The sequence below is a fragment of the Sebastes umbrosus genome, chromosome 17 (genome assembly GCF_015220745.1).
Source record: "Sebastes umbrosus isolate fSebUmb1 chromosome 17, fSebUmb1.pri, whole genome shotgun sequence".
NCBI lineage: Eukaryota > Metazoa > Chordata > Actinopteri > Perciformes > Sebastidae > Sebastes > Sebastes umbrosus.
The window spans coordinates 30,416,662-30,440,288 of NC_051285.1; the positions used below are offsets into that span (position 1 = coordinate 30,416,662).

Here is a 23,627-nt window from a genome sequence, read left to right on the forward strand (position 1 = left end):
TTACCAGGTTCACATGTCGTCTCCATCACCCAAAAACATAAATCAGAAAAAACTGTAAAATGTAACAATTATTATAAATAAATAGAATAAGTGTTCATTAACTTGACAGCTAGAAACACAAACTACTGAAACATTTTAACTCAACATTTGAAACAGCTCAAGAACATCTGTGACAAAATACAACTGACATATTTATGTAATAAACACGTGGAACACTTATAAGAATATTATATTTTAAGAATAATTTATAGTGTGTATATTTGAAGAACTAAACTACTAATCTACACTGATCTATAAAGTTAATCACATCTGGACTTACAGAGCTTTTCTGCAGTTCCTCACAGCTGGAATCAGTCTCAGTCGTCCCTGATCTGTTGTGTTGTACTTCATCAGGTCCAACTCATCCAGAACCTCCTCTGACATCTGCAGCATGTAGGCCAGAGCTGAGCAGTGGATCTCAGAGAGTTTCTTCTCTGATCTGTTCTCTGACTTCAGGAACTCTTGGATCTCCTGATGTACCGAGTGGTCGTTCATCTCCGTCAGACAGTGGAAGATGTTGATGCTTCTGTCAGGAGAGGTATTATCTCTGTTCATCTCCTTCAGGTTGTTGATGATTCTCTGGATGATTTCTGGACTGTTGTCTGTCTGACCCAGCAGACCTCCTAAGAGCTTCTGGTTGGACTTCAGAGAGAGGCCATGAAGGAAGCGAACAAACAGGTCCAGGTGGCCATTTTTACTTTCAAGGGATTTCTTCATGGCTCTCTTCAGGAAGTCATCCAGGGTTGAATGAACATATTCTTTTCCCAGGAAGTCCTCCAGTACCTCTGTGTTCCTGTTTGTGTAACAGTGGAACATGTAGACTGCAGCCAGAAACTCCTGAATGCTCAGGTGAACAAAGCAGTAGACGGTTTTCTGGAAGATCACACTCTCTCTTTTGAAGATCTCTGTACAAACTCCTGAGTACACCGAGGCCTCTGTGACATCCAGACCACATCGCTCCAGGTCTTCTTGGTAGAACATGATGTTTCCTTTCTCCAGATGTTCAAACGCCAGCCTCCCCAGCTTCAGAAGAACTTCCCTGTCAGCCTCCGTCAGCTCCTGTGGACTCGTCTCATGTCCCTCACCGTACTTCTGCTTCTTCCTCTTTGTCTGAACCAACAGGAAGTGTGAGTACATGTCAGTTAGGGTCTTGGGCAGCTCTCCTCTCTGGTCTGTAGTCAACATGTGGTCCAGAACTGTAGCAGTGATCCAGCAGAAGACTGGGATTAGACACATGATGTGGAGGCTCCTGGATGTCTTGATGTGTGAGATGATTCTGCTGGACAGCTCTTCATCACTGACTCTCCTCCTGAAGTACTCCTCCTTCTGGGCGTCAGTGAAGCCTCGTACTTCTGTTACCCTGTCAACACATGCAGGAGGGATCTGATTGGCTGCTGCAGGTCGGGAAGTTATCCAGACGAGAGCTGAGGGAAGCAGATTCCCCTGGATGAGGTTTGTCAACAGCACGTTGACTGATGACTTCTGGGTGACATCAGACACAACCTTCTTGTTCTTGAAATCCAGTGAAAGTCTGCTTTCATCCAGGCCGTCAAAGATGAACAGAACTTTACAGACAGCGAGCTTCTCTGCTGTGACCTTCTGTAATGTTGGATGGAAAACATGGAGCAGCATGAGAAGACTGTACTGCTCATCTCTGATCAAGTTCAGCTCCCTGAACGAAAGCAGAACCACCAGACTGACATCTTGGTTCTCCAAGCCCTCTGCCCAGTCCAGAGTGAACTTCTGCACTGAGAAGGTTTTTCCAACGCCAGCGACGCCGTTCGTCAGAACGACTCTGATGTGTCCCTGTTGGTCAGGTAAGGCTTTAAAGATGTCCTGGCACTTGATTGGAGCGTCATGGAGGGTCTTCTTCTTGGAAGCTGTCTCAAGCTGCCTCACCTCATGTTGGGTATTAACCTCTTCACTCTGTCCCTCTGTGATGTAGAGCTCAGTGTAGATCCTGTTGAGGAGGGTTCCACTTCCTGTTTCATCAGTTCCTTCAGTCACACGTTCACATCTCCTCCTCAGACTGATCTTATGTTCATCTACAACCTCCTGCAGACCTCTATCTGCTGAAAGAGAAGGGAAACAGTTTGAGACAAAATAAAGAACATCTGCTTATTATTTCCATTGCCAATATTGAAGTGATCAATATAAAGTAAATAAAAAGCAGTAAAGGTTAAACAGTCCAGTTTCAGTGGAAGCATCAGTCGGTGTACATGTTTGATTGACAGCAGAGGAGGCGGAGCCTCAGCTGTCCGTCTGCAGCTCTTCATCTAAACAGCTCACTGTGGCTGTTCCTTCCTCCCTGTAATATTTAAAACTCATCCACTCATCAAATAATGCAGAATATGTTCATATCTCGTTGTGTGGACCTGTTTTTATTAACAAAAGCCGGGTTTCCACCAAAAGTTCCTGGGACTTTAGTCCTACTACTTTTAAGGACCTGAAAGGTTCCTTCAGTCCACTGTTGTCTGTGTTTCCACTACGGTCTAAAGACCTGTGAAGATTCAGCAAATTAGTCCTCTGATGTAAGAAAAAGCAACATGACATGTGACGAGGGCTGTTGGTGGTCTCAGCGGTAAACACACTCTGCAGTCTGCCGTTCAGTGTGTCGCCCGTTTCATCTAAAAAACACGCTGTAAAAAAATAAACGTTAGGTTTTATCTCACTGTGACGACATTTACTGCTGCACGTTGGATGTAATGAATGCAGAGGAGGAAAGTGAAACTAAAAGCGTCCGTCTCCACAGTAAATCATGTTGAGTATTTGAGGGTTATTTATTTCTGCTTTAGAACGTTAACGCCGTGAAACAATCAGAAAATAACATTTCTTTCTCTCATTCACAACAGCGTCACGCTACGTCTCTCTGTCTCTCTTCTACTGATCGTCCTCTCGCTCGTGCTGTCTCTCTTGTTGTCTCTGTCTTCAAGGCTGGACTGCAGAGGGCCAGCAGCCCTACAACCGCAGAAGTCTGACACTGAATGAGGGATGAAGTTACACGATTGGTCGGCCGAGTGTCGGAGTTTCCTCATTGGCCGTTGCTCTTTCAAAATGAAAAGGCGGGAACAGTCCTTTAATCACATGAGCCCGTCCAGCGCGACGCGTCGGCTCACAAAACTGTCAAGCTGTCAAACTAGGAGATCTAGTTCTGAGATAAAACCAGATTCAGCAGAGGCATCGCCTAGATCTCGCTTCAAATGTTTTCAGAAGTAGATTTTGGTGGATTGTTTAGACGGAATAACAGAAAGTTTATGAGCAGGCCGCCATGTTGTTTCCTGTTTGAAACGGCGAGCAGAAAACCAGGAACCAATCAGGTGCATTCCACGTCACCGCTTGACCCATAGACATAAATACATAGACGCCGCATTGACCTCTGGACCGTACATCAACGTTGGCGTATGTATATATGTCTATGGCTTGAACGGCCAGTTGAGTGGAGCAGCGCGTCCCCTAGTGTCCTCGCAGGACCTGGAGAGACTTTTATGACTCTTTATGTATTAAAAGAACAAGTAGTGTTTTCAGACATGGAGACGTCAGCAGACAGATGTAGAGTCTTACTTGGTACAGTGCTGGTCTGACCGGCTGGCTGCAGTCCAGCTCTGGTTCTGGATCTTTGTCCACACTGGGGACAGGAGGAGTCTCCTGATGAAGCAGACTGGTCCCAGTATGAGGTGATGCACTGTCTGCAGAACCAGTGTCCACAGCTGGTAGAGACCGGATCCTTCAGGACGTCCTGACACAAAGCACAGCAGGACAGCTGCTCCTCCACAGAGACATCACTCCTCTTCCTCTTCCTGTGAAGACATGTCTTTATAACTAAAATGCTTTGTTGATTGGACGACACTGTCTCAAAGCTCAGATGGTCTCAGGGAACAGTTAAAGTGTTGCTACTTTTCTGTTTGAACTCAGCATTCAGTCTGTGATGACAGTGTTCCTTTATTTCAACTCTCCTGCTTTCAACAACACTAATGAGCTGAATTTACCATCTGGCTGTCTTATTAACCTCTTAACCATCCGACGGACGCTATTCTGTCTTTCAGAGGTTGTAGCCGCTCAGTTTTAAAGCTAGAGTGAAGATACTGGTAACATGTGAAACTAGAGAACCTGATGAACCCATCGGTACCAACCATGTCATGCTAGCTTGTTGGGAAGAATGCTCTGACCTCCAGATCAGTGAATGTAAATGGGTTCTATGGGTACCCACGAGTCTCCCCTTTACAGACATGCCCACTTTATGATAATCACATGCAGTTTGGGGCAAGTCATAGTCAAGTCAGCACACTGACACACTGACAGCTGTTGTTGCCTGTTGGGTTTCAGAGGGATCCGTCCTCCAGAGGGGTCCCGTCTCCATTGTTATATCAGACAGCCCTTTACCGTCAGACAGCACTTTCTGACGGGGAACTGAAGCTGTTATATTGTTCTCTTCAAAGCCACCAGACTCCATTCATAAAGCAGTAATCTTACTTCCCAGAACACGGGAGTATACGTACAACCCCACTTCAAAAAAGCTGATTTTAGGAGAAGTCAAACCAACACAGTATTTTGAGGACAAATGTGAGAAAATGAATTACACATTTGAAGCTCATTCTTTCAGATTTTGAATAGTTGTAAATCTTTACAGAGACTTCAACGTTCGGGCAGAAATATGAACATTTTCTTGAAGTGTAAATTGTGAAATTGAGGTTCTCAGGTGTTTTGTTACAGAAATACAATCAGTAGTTTGTGGCTCTAAAACCCAGACTAAGATCCATCTGAGGTTGAAACAGTATCTGCACTAATAGTTCAGCATCAGAATATAAATCTGTTAGCAGAACATTTAGTCTTCATCCTCAATGCATCATCATCCATCAGGTCAGCTTACAGTAGAAACAGTCTCTTACTTTGACTCTGAGGGTCCAGCTTCATTACTGAAGAGTGGAGGTTCCCACATGGACCGGTCACTCTTCATAGACAGACAGCTGGGTACTGGAGACTCTGCTCTCCGTCTGGACTGAACTCTGCAAACACCAACATGATTTTATTCACATCACATGAATCCTTGATGAATTCTCTTTTAGGTCATTAAGGTCTCTCTAAACACACAAACTACTGCTGCTGTCAACAATAACGAGGTTTAAAGGTTTGTAGCTGTTTTCTTAGATTAGATTACATCTTCTTTAGCTGACTGACAGCTGTCACAGACACTAAGAGGAAGAGCTTATTTGAAGAAGTCTGTTAAATTGGAGTTGGCAAATACATTTGTGTAGAAATTTGAATATACAAACACAAAATCAACAGAAAACATGGTATTGTCAGAGGAAAGTAAAAATGAGTCCTATAAATGAGTTAGTAGCAGCTCTCTTACTTTGACTCTGAGGGTCCAGGTTCATTACTGAAGTCCAGAGGATGACCTATGGACCGGTCACTCTTCATAGACAGACAGCTGGGTACTGGAGACTCTGCTCTCCGTCTGGACTGAACTCTGAAAACACCAAGATGATTTGATTCACATCACATGAATCCTTGATAAACTCTCTTTTGTAGGTCATTGAGGTAAAACTACTGCTGCTGTCAACAATAAGGAGGTTTAACAGTTTGTAGCCGTTCTGTTAGATTAGATTACATCTCTTCTAGCTGACTGACAGCTGTCACAGATATTAAAGGGACTGTTTGTAACTTTTGAAGCGTATAAATGTACCGGGTCGGGACACATGCTCGCTCTCGTCTCCTCTGCCTGCCTTCACTCACACACCACGCTCCTTCTCTCTCTCTCTCTCCACCTCTCACGTGCATGCTGCTCACTCCACACTGCAGAAGAGTTAGTTTAGCTCTGAGAATATCTAGTGAATGTTCAGTGGACGTTTGTGCAGAAATAACTGCTGCAGCTCCTCCAGACCAACAGAGGTTTCCCGTGTCTTGTGAAGTGACGGGGCTCCGCAGAGAGAAACGTTATCGTCTCCACCAAACTCCGGCGTCTCCCCGTTCCCTCCGGCCGCGGTCGGGAGGCTGAGGCAGGGAAAAGCCAACACTAGGATCAGCATTGATTCATGGAGAGACCTTGGTCTGGTCAGCTAACATTACTGCCAAGCAGCTGAAATATAGAGTGATATTGTGCTTTTAGCTGACGTGTGTCTCCTCACTGTGTTGAGCGATGCTCCTTCATGTCTATGTAGAGCGAGCACAAGCGCCAGCAACAGGACGCTGACTTTAGTTGACTTAACGGACACAGGTGAAGCTGTTAACAAGACATTACGATTCTTACTAACACTCCCTTTAAGAGGAAGAGTTGATGAAGTCTGTTAAATTGTAGTTGGCAAATACATTAGTGTAGAATTTTTAATCTACAAACACAAAGTCAACAGAAAACATGGTATTGTCAGAGGAAAGATCAAATGAGTGGTATAGATGAGTTAGTAGCAGCTGTCTTACTTTGACTCTGAGGGTCCAGGTTCATCACTGAAGACTGGAGGATCACCTTTAGACCGATCACTCTTCATAGACTGACGGCCAGAGACTAGAGACTTTAGTCTGTCCTCCTCTTCCTCCACACAGTCACTCATCTTCTGATCTGAAGTCAGTCTGACAGGTCAAACAGGAACACTGACTGTGAACATGAAGAGGAAACAAGTTAGTACAAGAGAACAGGAAGTAACACACACCCTCTCTATGGCTGCATCCCAAAGCTCTTCATTTTCATTTCCTCTCTCCTCGCTCCTCACACACCGCCAGTCACTGAGAGATCTTTATAAAACCTGATGAACGGACTTTAAATAACTTTCATTTATTAGAATGATGTGTCTTTTCATGATCTGTTATTTCCCCCGTTAACTTTTATTAATGATTCTATTAAAGTCAGAGAGAGAAGGAGAGTCTGTCTGTCAGCAACAAACACCTTTTACATCATTTATCCTCATTCAGTCACATGAGGCTGATGATTCCTGAACGTCTGGTTTGATATGAGTTACATCATTTACATTTTCCCTTTAGCACAATAAATAATGTCCAGTGTTCAAAAGACACCATAGTCATATTCTGAGTTATGGAATAATGAGCTCACAATCAGAATATCAATAACTACAGACGCTAATAATGAATCAATAATATAAAGAGCACTTGTCTTTATTAGTATTAGATCAGTTCAGACACAAACAGCTGTTAGAGCTGACTGACAGCTGATCCAGATGTGATCCAGATGTGATCAGCTGCTGCTGTCATCAGAAACGGACGTCGCTTCACGTGACGCTTCAGAGGAAACGACATCTCATGGCTCTTAAATCCTATTTCCTCGGTTGCGTTCAAATAGTCCGTTTTGCTCAGGAAGGTTCCTAACTGAGTGAAACGACCCGGAAGTACCTCAGAAGCAGCCGTGATAAGAGCCGTTCAAATTCACCTAATGTTAAGGAAAGGAGCTTCAATGCTTCCTTTACTATCTCCTTTAGGACACACTGGAGCATCCTTTACCAAAGGAAAGGAGCTTCAATGCTTCCTTTATTATCTCCTTTAGCAGAGGACACACTGGAGCATCCTTTACCAAAGGAAAGGAGCGTCAATGCTTCCTTTACTATCTCCTTTAGGACACACTGGAGCATCCTTTACCAAAGGAAAGGAGCTTCAATGCTTCCTTTACTATCTCCTTTAGCAGAGGACACACTGGAGCATCCTTTACCAAAGGAAAGGAGCGTCAATGCTTCCTTTACTATCTCCTTTAGGACACACTGGAGCATCCTTTACCAAAGGAAAGGAGCTTCAATGCTTCCTTTACTATCTCCTTTAGCAGAGGACACACTGGAGCATCCTTTACCAAAGGAAAGGAGCTTCAATGCTTCCTTTACTATCTCCTTTAGGACACACTGGAGCATCCTTTACCAAAGGAAAGGAGCTTCAATGCTTCCTTTACTATCTCCTTTAGCAGAGGACACACTGGAGCATCCTTAACCAAAGGAAAGGAGCTTCAATGCTTCCTTTACTAATCTCCTTTAGGACACACTGGAGCATCCTTTACCAAAGGAAAGGAGCTTCAATGCTTCCTTTATTATCTCCTTTAGCAGAGGACACACTGGAGCATCCTTTACCAAAGGAAAGGAGCTTCAATGCTTCCTTTATTATCTCCTTTAGGACACACTGGAGCATCCTTTACCAAAGGAAAGGAGCTTCAATGCTTCCTTTATTATCTCCTTTAGCAGAGGACACACTGGAGCATCCTTTACCAAAGGAAAGGAGCTTCAATGCGTCCTTTATTATCTCCTTTAGGACACACTGGAGCATCCTTTACCAAAGGAAAGGAGCTTCAATGCTTCCTTTATTATCTCCTTTAGGATACACTGGAGCATCCTTTACCAAAGGAAAGGAGCTTTAATGCTTCCTTTATTATCTCCTTTAGGATACACTGGAGCATCCTTTACCAAAGGAAAGGAGATAATAACATCCCACAATGCCTTGCGGCTGCAGCATTTAAAGCGACGCAGTGTTCATAATAATAAACTAGATGCTGATCTTGCATATTATTTTCATCCACTAACTGTGATTCATGTTTAATCTGAGTGGACGGTGACTTTCTATTTAATGAATGATTTATTTTGAACATGTAACAAATACCTCAGTAAAACACAAAACAAGAATAACTAATCAAATGAACAGTAAACAATCAATGAACTAATAATCAATATTAATAAATATGATGAATATTTCAAAAAGAAGTGTGAAGAAGTCCAGCCTCCACTTCCAGTATGTGATCCTACCTCTTCTCCAGAACTCCACCAGTGAACTCTATATGGATCATCTAGTCCTGTTTCTTGGTAATGAGGTGATGTTTGTCCTCGTTAGGTCAGATGATCTTTAGGATCTGTTGATAGAGTGTTCCAGCAGCAGGATCTCTCTTTAACACACCGCAGGTGAAGCAGTCTGTCACTGAAACACCTGTTTAATACCGCACGGGGAGAAGATGCGCCTTTTGTAGTCCATCTTCACAACATTGTAGTTTCACCACAGCAGACTGACGTCACTAACATCCGCCGTGGTCGCATCATAATGACGGAGTCTAGTGAAGGAGCAGTCAGAGGTTGTCTTTTCCTAACTCCTTCTGAAGTCTCCTTCTCATCTCTCCTTGACCTCATGACGTTTTCCACTGAGGTCAAGGAGAAGTGGTTAGGAGAAGTGGTTAGGAGAAGTGGTTAGGAGAAGACGTTAGGACGTCATTATTTGACTATTCCAACGCAACCCTCGTTTCCTCTCTCCTCGCATGGTTTCCTTGTGTCTCTCTCTCTCTCACGCACGCACGCACGCACGCACGCACGCACGCACGCACGCACGCACGCACGCACGCACGCACGCACGCACGCACACACACACACACACACACACACACACACACACACACACACACACACACACACACACACACACACAGTATACAGTATAATAAAGCAGCCAGCGCTCCACCTGGTCACTTCTCTTTACCTCTCTGCTTGTTTTCTTGGCTTACAGCAGCTTTAATGAGGATTATTCAGCCAGTCATGACTTTGTGTTCACAGATGAATCAAACTGTTGAGTTCATTCTAACATTTCTCTCCTCTACAGTCCACAGGGAGGAAACTGACTCAGACACTTTAACAGTAACATAATAAAATGTTGGATTAACACTCACCCTGCTTCAGTCTTCAGTCGTCAGCCCTCGGTCCTCTTCTCATAATGGAGTCTGTAGCTGACTGAACTGAACACTTCCACTTTCTGGTTTCCTTCCTGTTTTCTCATGAGCCTGGATCACAGGATCAGTGTGGTTCCTCCTCTCTTCATTTACAGGAAATCCCTGTCATAGTTCCCTCCCCGTTCATGAGCCTGTTTAAAGTCGTACGTTTGTTTGGATTTGGACCTAAATTCTGTAACGTAATAGAATCCTTTTACAATGACACAACTAGTTCAGTAGCACTCCCTCAGGGTACCTCATCTCTCCATTTACAGGAAACCTTTGACCTCAGAGTTTATCTACGAGTGTGTGCGTGTGTGTGTCTCTCTGTGTGTGTGCGTATGTGTGCGTGTGTGCGTGTGCGTGTGCGTGTGCGTGTGCGTGTGTGTGTGTGTGTGTGTGTGTGTGCGTGTGTGTTGCTCACACTAATCATCTTTTTAACACCGCGTGTTTTTGAGAATATCTTTTGTCTTGAACAGGTTGAATTAAAATGAGTTTTGGTCCGATGTTATCTCATTTGTTATCTCAATCATGTCAATAAATCAGTTTAGTTAAATACTAATGTGCTTTTATAGTTGTTGTTTTTTCAGAATTATATCTCTAAGATTTTTCTGAACATCTGGAAGAAAAAATATCATCTCTGTTGCACAATAAAATCATTTCTGAGTTGCAAGTCTTTTTCATGATCTAAACACAGTAGCCAGAAATGACACATCTTCCTTGCTCAATTAGTACAAGAACCTACATTTTGAAATGTATTATATTATTTTCTTATTAGTTATATTTGTATGTTTCTTCCACTATTTCATGTTTCAGCTTTTTTTATTTTTACAAAAAGAGAAAAGACATAAGTAATATCCAGCAACCTGGATTTAGAAATATAATCCCAAATTCTCTACTAGTCAAATGTTAAAGTTACTAGTTTATTGAATTTCACACGTCAGTATTTCAGAGTTAGTAGAAGCTTATCGTTAATGAGTAACTTTAACAATGATGTATTTATATTTCCGTGTCACACTATCAAGTTTCAGATTGACTAAAGAAACAGTCTCAACAGATAACGCCTAGCCTGACTGAGAAGATGATCATGCAGTATAAAGTTTAAATGTTTATATCTCATTCAAAAAGGAACTATGTTAGGGAAAACTGTCTGATAACAACATCCTCGAGTGTTTCCACCTGCAGCTCCTCTTCCTCCACATCTGAGCTGCTGACAAGAAAACACAGTTTAAACACCTCAAATTAAATCAGTAAAACGTTTAAAAAAGAATTGTGCAAATCCTGAACAAACTGTCCACTAGTGTGAAATATTAATATTACAACCTGTAGTGATCACAGTCTCTACATATATGTAGTCCTGTCACAGAGGAAAGTGAACCGACACACATTAGATTTAACATTTGTTCAACGTGATCTTCTTGATAAACCAGTTTCTACTGTCTGTATTCACATCAGTGTGACTGATATGAGGTCAACTATTCACACCGTGAAGCAAAGAAACCCACTGCATTAAAAACACAACGAGCACAGATGAAGAACAAGAACTCCCAACACCTGCAGCTTCATCACATTCCTGCTGTTTCTAACAGAAACACACCTGCCAGGTGTTATTTACCTGCACTGTACGTAGACAAGGTTTCAGCCATAACTACCTGTACTGTAGGTGTCACAACTAACATTTATCAGACAATTAGACTCAACAACATGAACACAGTGATGCTGATCAGAGAGTATCAATCTGAATTATGATTATCAGCTGAAGAAACACCTCACTGATATTCATTATTAACATTATACAGGACAACCTGACATTTATTGATCAGAGTCAAACTGTTACAACTAAATATACCATTAAAGTTGAACCCAGACTGAGCTGTCTCACCTTCAACAAGCTGATTACTTTAAACACGGAATATCTTTGATTTATGAAGTAAAGCACTAATGTAATATCATATGAATGACAGCTAAAATCATACTTTTTGTTGTTAAAAACTACCTCAGGTTACTTCCAAAGCCAGTTTGTGATTATTAATAAAAACGTATTGTGTTGACAACTGTGCAGTGTTGGAGGAAGTATTCAGATCCTAAATAAATGTGCTAATACCACACTGTAAAAATACTCTGTTACAAGTAAAAGTCTTGCTTTGAAAATGTTACTTAAGTAAAAGTATGTAAGTATAATCAAGTCTAAATATGCCTCTAACAATAACTAAAGAGATAAATCTCCAGGTCTGGGATTACCACAGTTAATCCTAAAGTGATATCCTGGTTCGAGGATAAAGACGATGTGTTTACACTGAATATGTAATTGGTCTTTGGCTGTAGATAATGATCGACTTCACTCAGAGAAATAATACACAAACACACAATACCTCTTTTTCTGTACCAATATTATTGAAACTTTCAACAATCAACCCCCACATTAACTCAGAATGAAAACAATAACAAATGAATAAATCAAATTAAAATTAAAAATATGCCCAGAAAATGTTGAAGTTTTTTTGCTGCAGCTTTAGTCTCTTAATTTAGCTGTGCACAACTACAGTCCTTATTTTAGCTCAGTCCAAAAGTCATTTTAGAGGAGGTCTTCCCAATCCCAAATGATGGAAAGATCTTACTGGTGTGATAGGAGGAATGAAAGCCAAGTCCCGCTCAGGCCTGGAGTCCAGAATCCAGATCTGTAGTCCATCAGCCACGGTCGCTCCTGGCTGTAGAGATCTGTGTAGAGATCTATGTAGAGATCTATGTAGAGATCTATGTAGAGATCTATGTGAGATCTATGTAGAGATCTATGTAGAGATCTATGTAGAGATCTATGTAGAGATCTATGTAGAGATCTATGTAGAGATCTATGTAGAGTGGAACCGCTCTGCTCCTCCTTCACACCACCAGGTCACCACCACACCTCTCTCACAGTCCGGCCTATTTCAACAGATAACAGGTTTCAGACACCACGTTGTAAAATCCCCAGGTCAGGATCTTATGTTCCTTTTCTTCCAGAGAGCTAACTTCTCGTCTCCTCCCTCTACAGCAGAGCAGCGAAAAGAAGAAAACCCACCGCGGCTCTTAGTTACAAACAGGCTGGACTCAAACACATTACACCTTCATACATGTGAGCTAAAAACCAAACTTAACCACGGTTAAATCATTAAACACTGGCCACAGAACTTTATCAAATCTTAACTAATTCTTCTTCATCTTCACCTTCATCTTCATCTTCATCTTCACCTTCACCTTCTCTTCATCTTCATCTTCTTCTTCACCTTCACCTTCATCTTCATCTTCATCTTCACCTTCATCTTCATCTTCACCTTCACCTTCATCTTCATCTTCTTCTTCATCTTCACCTTCATCTTCATCTTCATCTTCATCTTCATCTTCATCTTCTTCTCTGAATGTAAAAACATCTGATGAAAATGTACAAGAATGAAATGGAGGCAGAATAATAATTAATTCTCAAAATCTCAGATTAAATTTCCTGCTCTGAACCTTCACACAAACTTATATGTAAACATTACAGAATTACGTTACGGAAAACGACGTTACGGAAGATGTTACCTTACAAAAAACGTTACCTTACAAAAACGTTGCGTAGAACAACGTTGCGTAGAACAACGTTGCGTAGAACAACGTTGCGTAGAACAACGTTGCGGAAAACAACGTTGCGGAAAACAACGTTGCGTAGAACAACGTTGCGGAAAACAACGTTGCGGAAAACAACGTTGCGGAAAACAACGTTGCGTAGAACAACGTTACGTAGAACAACGTTACGTAGAACAACGTTATGTAGAACAACGTTGAGGAAAACAACTTAGAGTCAACTGTAGTCAACTTAAGGGACAACGTAAAGTCACTTAGACTGGACTCACCTGTCTCAGGTGTCTCAGTTAGACTCTGCGGCAAATCTGAACGTTTGTATTCACTACGGTTGTACGGTAACATTTAGTTTTAAACTAAAAAAAATGACAGTTAAACAAGATATATGAGCTTACCTATTTCAACAGATACAAGTTTTCAGACACCACGTTGGAAAATCCCCAGGACTGGATCTTATGTTCCTCTTCTTCCAGAGAGCTCACTTCTCGTCTCCTCCCTCTACAGCTGCCACCTACAGGTCATTACCATTTACCTGCTGTAAAAGGCTGAACATAAATGACTCCAGTAAAACAAAGTGGCTCAGCCTGGACTATCTGTGTCTGATTAGATAGTGAAACAGAGAACTCAGAAATCAATTTAACACTTAACACATTTCTTCCAAACTTAAATTCAAGTGAGCTTGTATAATTATGCTACATGTCACATTATGATGATTATGATGATGATGTTGATGAAAATGTTGGGTGGGTTACATAAGTATAATCAGGAAAATGTACTTTAAGTATTAAAAGAAAGAAAACGTCCCCTGTGACTGTTAAACTATGACATATTATATCATTAGATAGATTTATATATAATAAATAATTAAAAAGGAAAAGCAGCAAATCGTCACATTTGTGAAGCTGGAACCATGAAATGATTTTGCTTAAAAAATGACATAATCAAAAATAGTTGCCAATTAATTTCAGTCAATCGATTAATAAGTTAATCGACTAATAGTTTCAGCTGTACATTTTCACATGTTTGTAAAGTAACTAGTAACTAAAGCTGTCAGATAAATGTAGAGCGTAAATGCAGATAAATGGAGTAAGAAGGACAACTTGTCCCTCTGAAATGTCCTGCAGTAGAAGTATAAAGTGGCATGAAAGTAAATGTACTTTCTAACACTGTAACTGTGTAACATTAGGCCATCAAATCAGCAGAAAAACAGGAGATTGATTTATAGAAAATAATCTATTTAAATCACAATATTAGTGAGAAAAATCACAGCTTGATATATTTGTTTAAAATGTTCAGCCCAACTAGCTGTGAAGTAATATTTAAATGTAAAGTGGTTGGTTAACTAGCTACAGCCTCAGTAACATGAGATCTATGTAACATCACCCAGAGAAGGATCTTAACGCCCCCTAGTGGCCACGGTCGGTAACTACACCTGCATCAATATCAAGTTAGAGGAATTACACAGGGGCGTGTCCAGACATTTTTGATAGGGGTGGCACCAGTGGGGCACTGACTTATGCAGGGGTGGCATGAAGTGTGAGCAGGAGCGCCTGCGCACAGACATATGCACTCACGTATGCACACACACACACACACACACACAAGAAAATACACACCCACACCCAGGTGTCGGCATAGCATTAATTTACCATTTGTGTCTCCACAACCCATATCTACTTCACTTACTAACACTGCAAGCAAGAACAGACCTACTAGACACAACATTCAGGAAAAGGCAACATACAAATGTGATTGAAAACTACCATACTTTATTCTAACCTCAAAACAACCTTCCAAGGTATGATATACAGTACATACAAAAAAGACAATGCACTTTCTGTATAAAGTGCCATCAAAATTACAATAAATAAGCCTGTTTGGGGCAACACATTTACTTGACAAAACTTGTCACATGTGCCACAGTGTAGTAAGTTACTGTAGTATTCTCAGCAACAGAGAAACCTGAACTCCCAGGTATAAACAAAAGTCACATCCCTCCTCACATACCAGCAAATCTTGTTTTAACATTGTAAAGTGAACTGTTAAATAATGCCAAAATAATTAGTAAATTCCCAAAGTAGGTTACATCCAAAAGAAAATCCTTATTCTAAAACAGTCACTTTATAAAGTGCCAACAAAATTAAAATAAATAAGACTCTTTGGGCAAAATATTTACTTGACAAAACTGTGCAAAACTTTACATGTGCAACAATGTAAATGGTTGGAGGTACAGACCGTGTAGAATATTTTATCAACAGAGATAGCTGACCTTACCAGAGCTTATGTGTGCATAAAAAAAGCTTACATCACTTGTAACAAATCTTGTTTCAACACTGATTTGTTACAGTAATAATGCTACAAAATAACCTGTGACTCCAAAAGCCAACATAAGAAAACAATGCACATTAAAACACAGTCACTCTCCGCCTATAAAGTGCAAACATATTTAAAATACATACGCCTCTTTGAACTAATTATTTAACCAAACAAATTATAAACTTTACATGTGCTACAGTGTTGGTTACTCTAGTATTACCTAGTATTACCATTCAAGAGACCCAATCTGTTTTGACAGCCTTGTGCCTATTACAATAAAAAGAAATAAAACAAGACAGGGTAATGTTTAGTTTATTACCGTTACAGCGTTTAACTACAGGCACAGTAAGTGTAGTAAAATGTAGGCTACTCACATCTTTCACGACGACGCTCCAGAGACGTGTTGCTTCCATAGACTGACTGTAGAAAAACAGTTTGGTTCACCTGGAGGTTCACCTGGAGGTTCACCTGGAGGTTCACCTGGAGGTTCACCTGGAGGTTCACCTGGAGGTTCACCTGCTCAAACTTCTTCTTCTTCGCGCCTTTTTTTTTTTGCAGGCTACATACTACTTTAGCGCATCTCTGCCTCTCAGGTTTGAGAAGGAACTGCAACTCTAAACAAGAGTGCAGTTTACATTCAGTGCCGTGGCCCGCCTCTGACTGGGCATATAGCCAATCATATTGTAAGATATTAGGGTGGCCAATCAGATTTCAGGGGTGGCCTGTGCCACCCAAGGCCACTCCCTGAACACGCCAGTGGTTACATACAAGACACACTTCCGGTTACATCTTTCAAAATAAAAGAGCAAGAGATGTAGTTATGCTCTTTGTCCACAGGAGGGCAGTGTGATTATGATTTTAATCATAATGATTGTGTCTAACTACAGCTGTTTAGGGTTAGGGTTAACAGTAGACCTCATTATTTCTTATCTTTATTTTATTGTTTATATTTCACAGTTTATATTTTATTATTTATATTTTGCTTTATCTGATTTTAATTAATTAATTATTATTATTATTATTATTATTTTATTATTTTATATGATTTATTTTTTATATTTTGTTTTATTTGCACTGTTTCACACTTTGTGTTGTGTGGAGCCCCTAAAGTCTAGAGCTTTACCACTTTTAAATTTAATTAATTTATTATATTTTATTGTTTTTTATTATTATTATTATTATTATTATTATTAATAATAATAGTAGAAGAAGTAGTATAATTACTACTTGTTGTTTTTTATTATTATTGTTTATAATTATTCCCACAAGCTATAACGATCATTGTATCAGGATAAATAAAGTAGTTTCTTATCTTATCTTATTTCTTAACTGAGGGTATTTGCTAGAATTGTTTAAATGATTTTATCTTATTTTATATATCTTTTTGTTTCTGGATTATTATTGACTTTTATTCTTTGTTTTTACAGTAGAGCCGTCTGTAACTCTGGTTGAAAGGTCTATAAAGAACATCACTCTGACATCTGCATAATGAGGGCCAGAACTTTTCATACTTTAGGTTGATTTTGATGCTAATACTTCTGTACTTTTACTGGAAAGCAGGACTTGTAGTATTTCTGCACTGTAGTATTAGTACTCTGACTGTGTATTAGAGTATGAAGTGAACAGCAGATGATCAGACTGTGACTTTAAGACTTTCACCTCAGTATCTGAGGGTCAATATTTGACTGAAATAAAACTGATAAAAGACGTGATTGTCGTTTTATTTCAGTCTGAATGCTTCGCTGACAGCATTATGAATCGATTTAGTCTGACTTCACAGTCATTTAACTTAAACTTTCTTCTTCTACTGCAGCCACCTTCTAACAATACATCTGATTATGTTCTTGCTGTAATATAAGTAATATTTAAATTATGTAAATCTCATCTAAATTCCTGGTCTCAAAGAGACATCTCTATCATCGGCCGAATTCTTCTTACAGAAATGGAGTGCATTTCCCGATTCATCTACCCAGCTTACTCCTTATCACTTCCCAAAAATGCAATAAAAGCCATAAACCAAGCTAATTTCAGTTATATCTGGAAAAGGAAAACACACTATATTAAGAAAGGCACTATGGTTAAAGAATATGAGGAAGGTGGACTTAAGGCTATTGATATTGAATACATTAATGAAACTATTAAGATCATTTCTAAAACATGAAAAAAGGTTTTGGTTTCATATGCCCAGTGAAATTTTTACTAAACTAGGAGGCATCGGCTTCCTTCTTAGATGCGACTATGACTTCACAAAACTCCCCGTCAAATGATCCTTGTTTCATCAACAGGTTTTACTTTATTGGAAAATGATATACAAGCATAATTATAGTCCCCATAAAACCCCAATACGGAATTGCCGGAATGTATTACTTAAAAATAAATCCATATTTTTACAAAATTGGTTAGAAAAAGGAAAATGATCTGTGATGCATTTATTGGACAATACAGGAAACATTCTACCATTTGAGGACTTTTGTTCTAAACTCAGCCTCGTTGACAGAGGTCAGTATAACAATGTTGTCAAAGCAATCCCTCAAGCTGTAATTGTGATGGCATATCATTTATCTCAAGATAATGTAAACCCCAATCTCCCTTCACTTTTGGTGAATGGTCACAACCTCATTAACTTAAAACTACCTAACGTCACCTTTACTAAAGACTTATATCCGTTCTCTTCAAACAGAAATTCAATTCTAAAACGTTTCTCTAAAAAAGATGCTGAGAGTCTGAGATCGAAATTCTTTAAATGTCCTATTGCACCAAAAGTGAAGGAGGTTCACTTTAAGGTTCTCAGTGAAATATATATAATATCCCCCTCTGCTGAGTTCTTAAGAAACCGTTTTGGTTTTGATCACAATAACTGCTGGTTCTGTGATGAACACATTGAAACTACAGAACATTTATTTTATGAATGTATTTTTGCTAATGCTCTCTGGGATGATTTGCATTTTTGGTTGTCCACTAAATTTGTATTTTTTTCTAATCTAACAAAGGAAAATGTTATATTTGGTACAATTGTGAAAGATCCCGTACATGAATGACCTGGCAATCAATAATCCATAATCATTCTTTTTATACATAAAAATAGATTCCTGAAATCAAGACCAAATTTCTATGTTTTCCATCAGGAGCTGTGTCTTTACTTTTCATCTCTGAAACATATGAAGAAAAAGATGCTATGAAGCTTTCAATGTTAGTTGAGGACCTTAACCTTACAGAGAACCCCTAAAGCACTACTATCACTATTATCACTATTATCACTATTATCACTATTATCACTATTATCACTATTATCACTATTAGCACTATTCCCTTATTTTTACTCTTATGCACTGTATGCCTAGAACTAATCTGCAGAGGCACTTTGGGTTCAGAATATATGAATGAATAAAGACAAAGTGAAACCCAGGTCCAGGTGGAGGAGGTGGTGGAGTGTGGAGCAGAAGGAGTGGAGGAGTCTCAGTGTGTCTGCAGAGACTGTGCAGAAGGACAGATACACTGATGATACTCTGTCAGGTCCAGAGGAACACACAGGGATGATGGTGGTTAGAGATCACTACCAACATCTGATGAGAGAAGAAGAAGACAACAGAAGTCATCAATCAGTGTTTACAGAGACTCCCTTCATCAGCTGTCAGTCAGCATCCAGTATAAAGAGCAGCAGGGACTTCAGTCTGTGCAGCGTAGCCAGCTTCCTTTCAGCTCTCATGTTAACGTATTGGAGTGAACACACTGAGCTCAGAGCTCACAGACCAGAGGCCTGTACTACGAAGCCAGTCCAACACACCCAGGGTATCTTCTCCTTATCTGGTTTAACTAACCCCTCAACCAAGATCCCGCTAAGCGGTCCTACGACAGTTCTGATCAACTCGGTAAGTCAACCCAGGGTTTCTCAGTCTGGCTGTGAGCGCGTTCACATAGAAGGGGCGGGGTTTGTAGCACATGACCAATCAGAGACATGGACCAGTCTACGGTCAGCAGAGCGGCACACTTTACAAACGCATACTAGACAAGTTAAACACATAATCCAGACTAGAATTAACACAGTTTAAACTGCCAAATGCAGGAAGGATGCATACGAGATGAGGACTAAATCCACAGTCTTGTTGTGTGTAAAATGACCTGTAACGTTGATCTTAAACTAATCGGAGGCTTCAGCAGTCTGAGTTAGATGTGTTAGGGCTGGGTGACTTGGACAAAATCAAATATCACAATATTTCTTTGTGTAAATGACCAATAATAGAACAGCTAGAACAGTCTGGTAAGTTCAGAAAATGACATCACTTTACTGTAATTTAGCCTTTAAAACCAGGAAGAGACAACACTTATGCCATATCACGATATTACTAGGGCTGTCAATCCATTATAATATTTAATCACGATTAATTACAAATGAATCACACATTTTTTATCTGTTCTAAATGAACCTTAAAGGGAGATCTGTCCAGTATTTAATCCTCTTATCAACATGGGAGTGGACAAATATGCTGCTTTATGTAAATGTATGTATATATTTATTATTGTAAATCAATGAACAACACAGATCAATGACAGATATTGATCCAGAAACCCTCACAGGTACTGCATTTAGCATAAAACAATATGCTCCAATCATAACATGGCAAACTGCAGCCCAACAGGCAACAACAGCTGTCAGTGTGTCAGTGTGCTGACTTGACTATGACTTGCCCCAAACTGCATGTGATTATCATAAAGTGGGCATGTCTGTAAAGGGGAGACTCGTGGGTACCCATAGAACCCATTTACATTCACTGATCTGGAGGTCAGAGGTCAAGGGACCCCTTTGAACATGGACATGACAGTTTGGAGCGTTATTTAACCTCCTTCATGACCAGCTAGTCTGACATGGTTGGTACCGATGGATTCATCAGGTTCTCTAGTTTACTATGATACCAGTAGTAGTAATAGTAGTAGTAGTAGTAGTAGTAATAGTAGCAGCAGCAGTAGTAGTAGTAGTAGTAGTAGTAGTAGTAGTAGTAGTAGTAGTAGCAGTAGTAGTAGTAGTAGTAGTATGACCTGGTTGGTACCGATGGATTCATCAGGTTCTGTAGTTTCAGATGATACCAGTATCTTCACTCTAGCTTTAAAACTAAGATGCTACAACCTAAAAATCACAAGTTGCGTTAATGCATTAAAGTAATTAGTGGCGTTAAAACAAACTTGCGTTAACGGGTTATTATTGCGTTAACTCTGACAGCCCGACTAAATATGGAGTCTTTTTGGACAAGGAGATCAAACAGAGCGTTTCAGACAGAGGGTGTAAAGAGGTGCTGCAGCACAGCCGGGAGAAGAAAAGTAAAGTGATTTTTGAACATTAAAGCATGTTAACATGTTCTAGTAGAAACCTAAAATACAAGTATGAAGCTGAACATCAGCCTGATAGGTCCTCTTTAAAGGTCCCACATGTTCATACACAGACTGAACAGTAAAACGTCAGCTGTGATTACTGGACTTCAGCAGAGGTTCTGGTCTGTATAAAGACCACATGGTTACTAAATGTAACCATGGTTCTATGATGGTTCTATCTCTCAATGAGAGAACACACACTTTCTGATCAGAGTTGATGGTACGACAGTTTGATGGATGAGGACCACTGTCTCTATACATGATGTGATGCTGTCAGCTGTAATCCAGCTTTATTTCCTGGAGACATGAACACAACAACAACATCTTCTTCACATCAACTCTAACACATGATCACAACAAGCTTCTGGCTGATCTGATTGGCTGACTGTTCTCTCTCTCTGTGTGTGTCACCGTTCTCCTCTCACAGCTTAACGGAGGAAACACATCACAACAATACTGCTGAAACCAGCATGGACCGACTCCGACCCTCTACTTACTCCAGAGTCTTCAGTCTACAGTGTGGACTCTTCACCAGATCAGACAGCTGCTTCACATCTGAATCCCACAGGTGGTTATGTCCCAGATCCAGCTCTCTCAGATGGGAGGGGTTGGACTTCAGAGCTGAGGCCAGAGAAGCACAGCTGATCTCTGACAAACTGCAGCTCTCCAATCTGAATAAAGAATAAATGATGAAGATAAAAATCACTTTATAATCCATGTCATGTCATGTCATGTCAACACACATCAATACCAAGCTGCTGATCTCTCTAAAATCAAATTCCATACTTCTCCATACTGCGTAGGAACCCTGAATATTAGTTCAGAGGATCTTCTGTATCCAGATGTGACCATTTACCAACAATGATAAACATTCATTTACTTTAACAACTAACAGTGGACATTTTCTACACTTTCTTTAAGAAACACAAGTCTTTAGTGACTGCAGACTGAATTTAGTTCAAGAAACATGAAAATATGAAGAAAAGGACATTAACAACTTTATGGATGTAAGTTATGTTTGTACATAAATCAGGTTCAATTGTTAATTAAACATATAAGATCTATAACAGTAACAGAGAGTCAGTGAACTGACCTCAGAGTCTCCAGTCTACAGTGTGGACTCTCCAGAAAACCACACAGGAGCTTCACTCCTGAATCCTTCAGCTTGTTGTCACTCAGATCCAGCTCTCTCAGATGGGAGGGGTTGGACTTCAGAGCTGAGGCCAGAGAAGCACAGCTGATCTCTGACAAACTGCAGTCCCTCAATCTGAATAAAGAATAAATGATGTAAGTTTAGAAGACAACGTTCCTGCTTGAAATCATTCAATGTTTAATAATGTGTTCAGAGCTGAAGAAGGTTTAGAACGTAGAAGTTTAGAAAATGTAAACTCCAAACACCTGAAGCCAACAGGATGCAGGTTAAAAACTGTCAAATACAAACAGTGAAACAGAGCTCTCATTAATATTAATGACAACGTGCTGCTACTTCAATAAAGACGTAGTGACTTCACCTCTTAAACTCTGACAGCTCCACCAGTGGATCCATCTATACAAACTCATGTTGAGCAGCCAAACACAAATAAGAACCACAGAAACTGATTCAAGATTCAACTCAACATCTCAAAGTTTCTAAAGATGTCAAAGATGTCAGGATGGATTTTGGGGAAATGTGAACAAAAGATATTTAAGATAAGACATCTACAATATATATATTTGAGGAATAGTGGAGTCATAAAATCAAAGCATCTTCAGTTTAAACTCTTCAGTCAGTAAAAGCATCATATAGCTTCATAACATTTATAGAAAAAAAACAAATACTGAACATATTTATTATTGTCTGATAGCTGAAATAGAGATTATTTATTTATTCTTCATATTGATCTATTTTTATTATCATTTCTTGGAAAAAAGAAACATGATGAAGTCAGGTGTTGTGATATATGAAGGTTTTAAATGTGTAGCTCAACATTGCTCTGCCACAGTCAATGGACTAAACCACTGAAGAAGAAAATGGACTTTAGCATTAAGAGACTCAGTGTGGATCAGTATAATATCAGCCTGATGTCTGCAGTTTAGTGTCACCACAACTTTCACATCATATTAATCTCAGTACACAAGTAAAAAATGGTGTCTGACCTCAGAGTCTCCAGTCTACAGTGTGGACTCTCCAGAAAACCACACAGCTCCTTTACTCCTGAATCCTTCAGCTTGTTGTAGCTCAGCTCCAGCTCTCTCAGATGGGAGGGGTTGGACTTCAGAGCTGAGGCCAGAGAAGCACAGCTGATCTCTGACAAACTGCAGCTCCTCAATCTGAATAAAGAATAAATGATGAAGATAAAAATCACTTTATAATCCAATCAGATGTGTTCAGGTTTTAAATGTGTAGCTCAACATCACTATGTCCTAATCAATGATCTTTTCCCTAAAATGAGTAGAGTGACTTTGTCATTGTGTTATTGTGGATCATCATAATGTCAGCCTTCTACAGACATCATCCAGATGTCACCACAACATTCATACAGCTGTTCATGTCAACACACATCAATAACAAGCTGCTGATCTCTGTCAAGTCTGGAATTAGAGGATCAATATCAAATCAGACTTGTTGGACTTCATTACTTCATTTATTACATGGCCTTCTTCT

The 23,627-nt window shown here is 39.9% G+C and overlaps 2 protein-coding genes and 4 long non-coding RNA genes across 8 annotated transcripts in view; all 6 read right to left on the bottom strand.

Moving 5' to 3' along the window:
* LOC119476144 (ribonuclease inhibitor-like) overlaps positions 1-23,627 on the bottom strand; it is a 159,230-nt gene that overhangs the window by 91,388 nt on the left and 44,215 nt on the right. The window lies entirely within an intron of this gene.
* LOC119476115 (protein NLRC3-like) overlaps positions 1-23,627 on the bottom strand; it is a 119,169-nt gene that overhangs the window by 63,441 nt on the left and 32,101 nt on the right. Inside the window, exon 3 of the mRNA XM_037749329.1 lies at positions 4,926-5,042. Coding sequence (XP_037605257.1) covers positions 4,926-5,042 — 117 coding nt within the window. The remainder of the gene's footprint in view (positions 1-4,925; positions 5,043-23,627) is intronic.
* Positions 10,616-12,514, bottom strand: LOC119476170. Of its 2 annotated transcripts, none has more exons than XR_005203957.1 (2): positions 12,325-12,514; positions 10,616-10,913 (listed from the first exon to the last, which is right to left on the bottom strand). It is a non-coding gene; the product is annotated as an uncharacterized LOC119476170 (long non-coding RNA). The 2 variants fall into 2 exon arrangements; XR_005203956.1 differs by having other exon boundaries at positions 10,616-10,916.
* Positions 12,529-14,124, bottom strand: LOC119476166. Its single transcript, XR_005203953.1, has 3 exons — positions 13,699-14,124; positions 13,018-13,113; positions 12,529-12,922 (listed from the first exon to the last, which is right to left on the bottom strand). It is a non-coding gene; the product is annotated as an uncharacterized LOC119476166 (long non-coding RNA).
* Positions 15,056-17,829, bottom strand: LOC119476165. Its single transcript, XR_005203952.1, has 2 exons — positions 16,136-17,829; positions 15,056-16,075 (listed from the first exon to the last, which is right to left on the bottom strand). It is a non-coding gene; the product is annotated as an uncharacterized LOC119476165 (long non-coding RNA).
* Positions 17,887-23,169, bottom strand: LOC119476160. Of its 2 annotated transcripts, none has more exons than XR_005203946.1 (2): positions 23,120-23,169; positions 17,887-19,182 (listed from the first exon to the last, which is right to left on the bottom strand). It is a non-coding gene; the product is annotated as an uncharacterized LOC119476160 (long non-coding RNA). The 2 variants fall into 2 exon arrangements; XR_005203947.1 differs by lacking the exon at positions 23,120-23,169 and adding an exon at positions 22,077-22,112.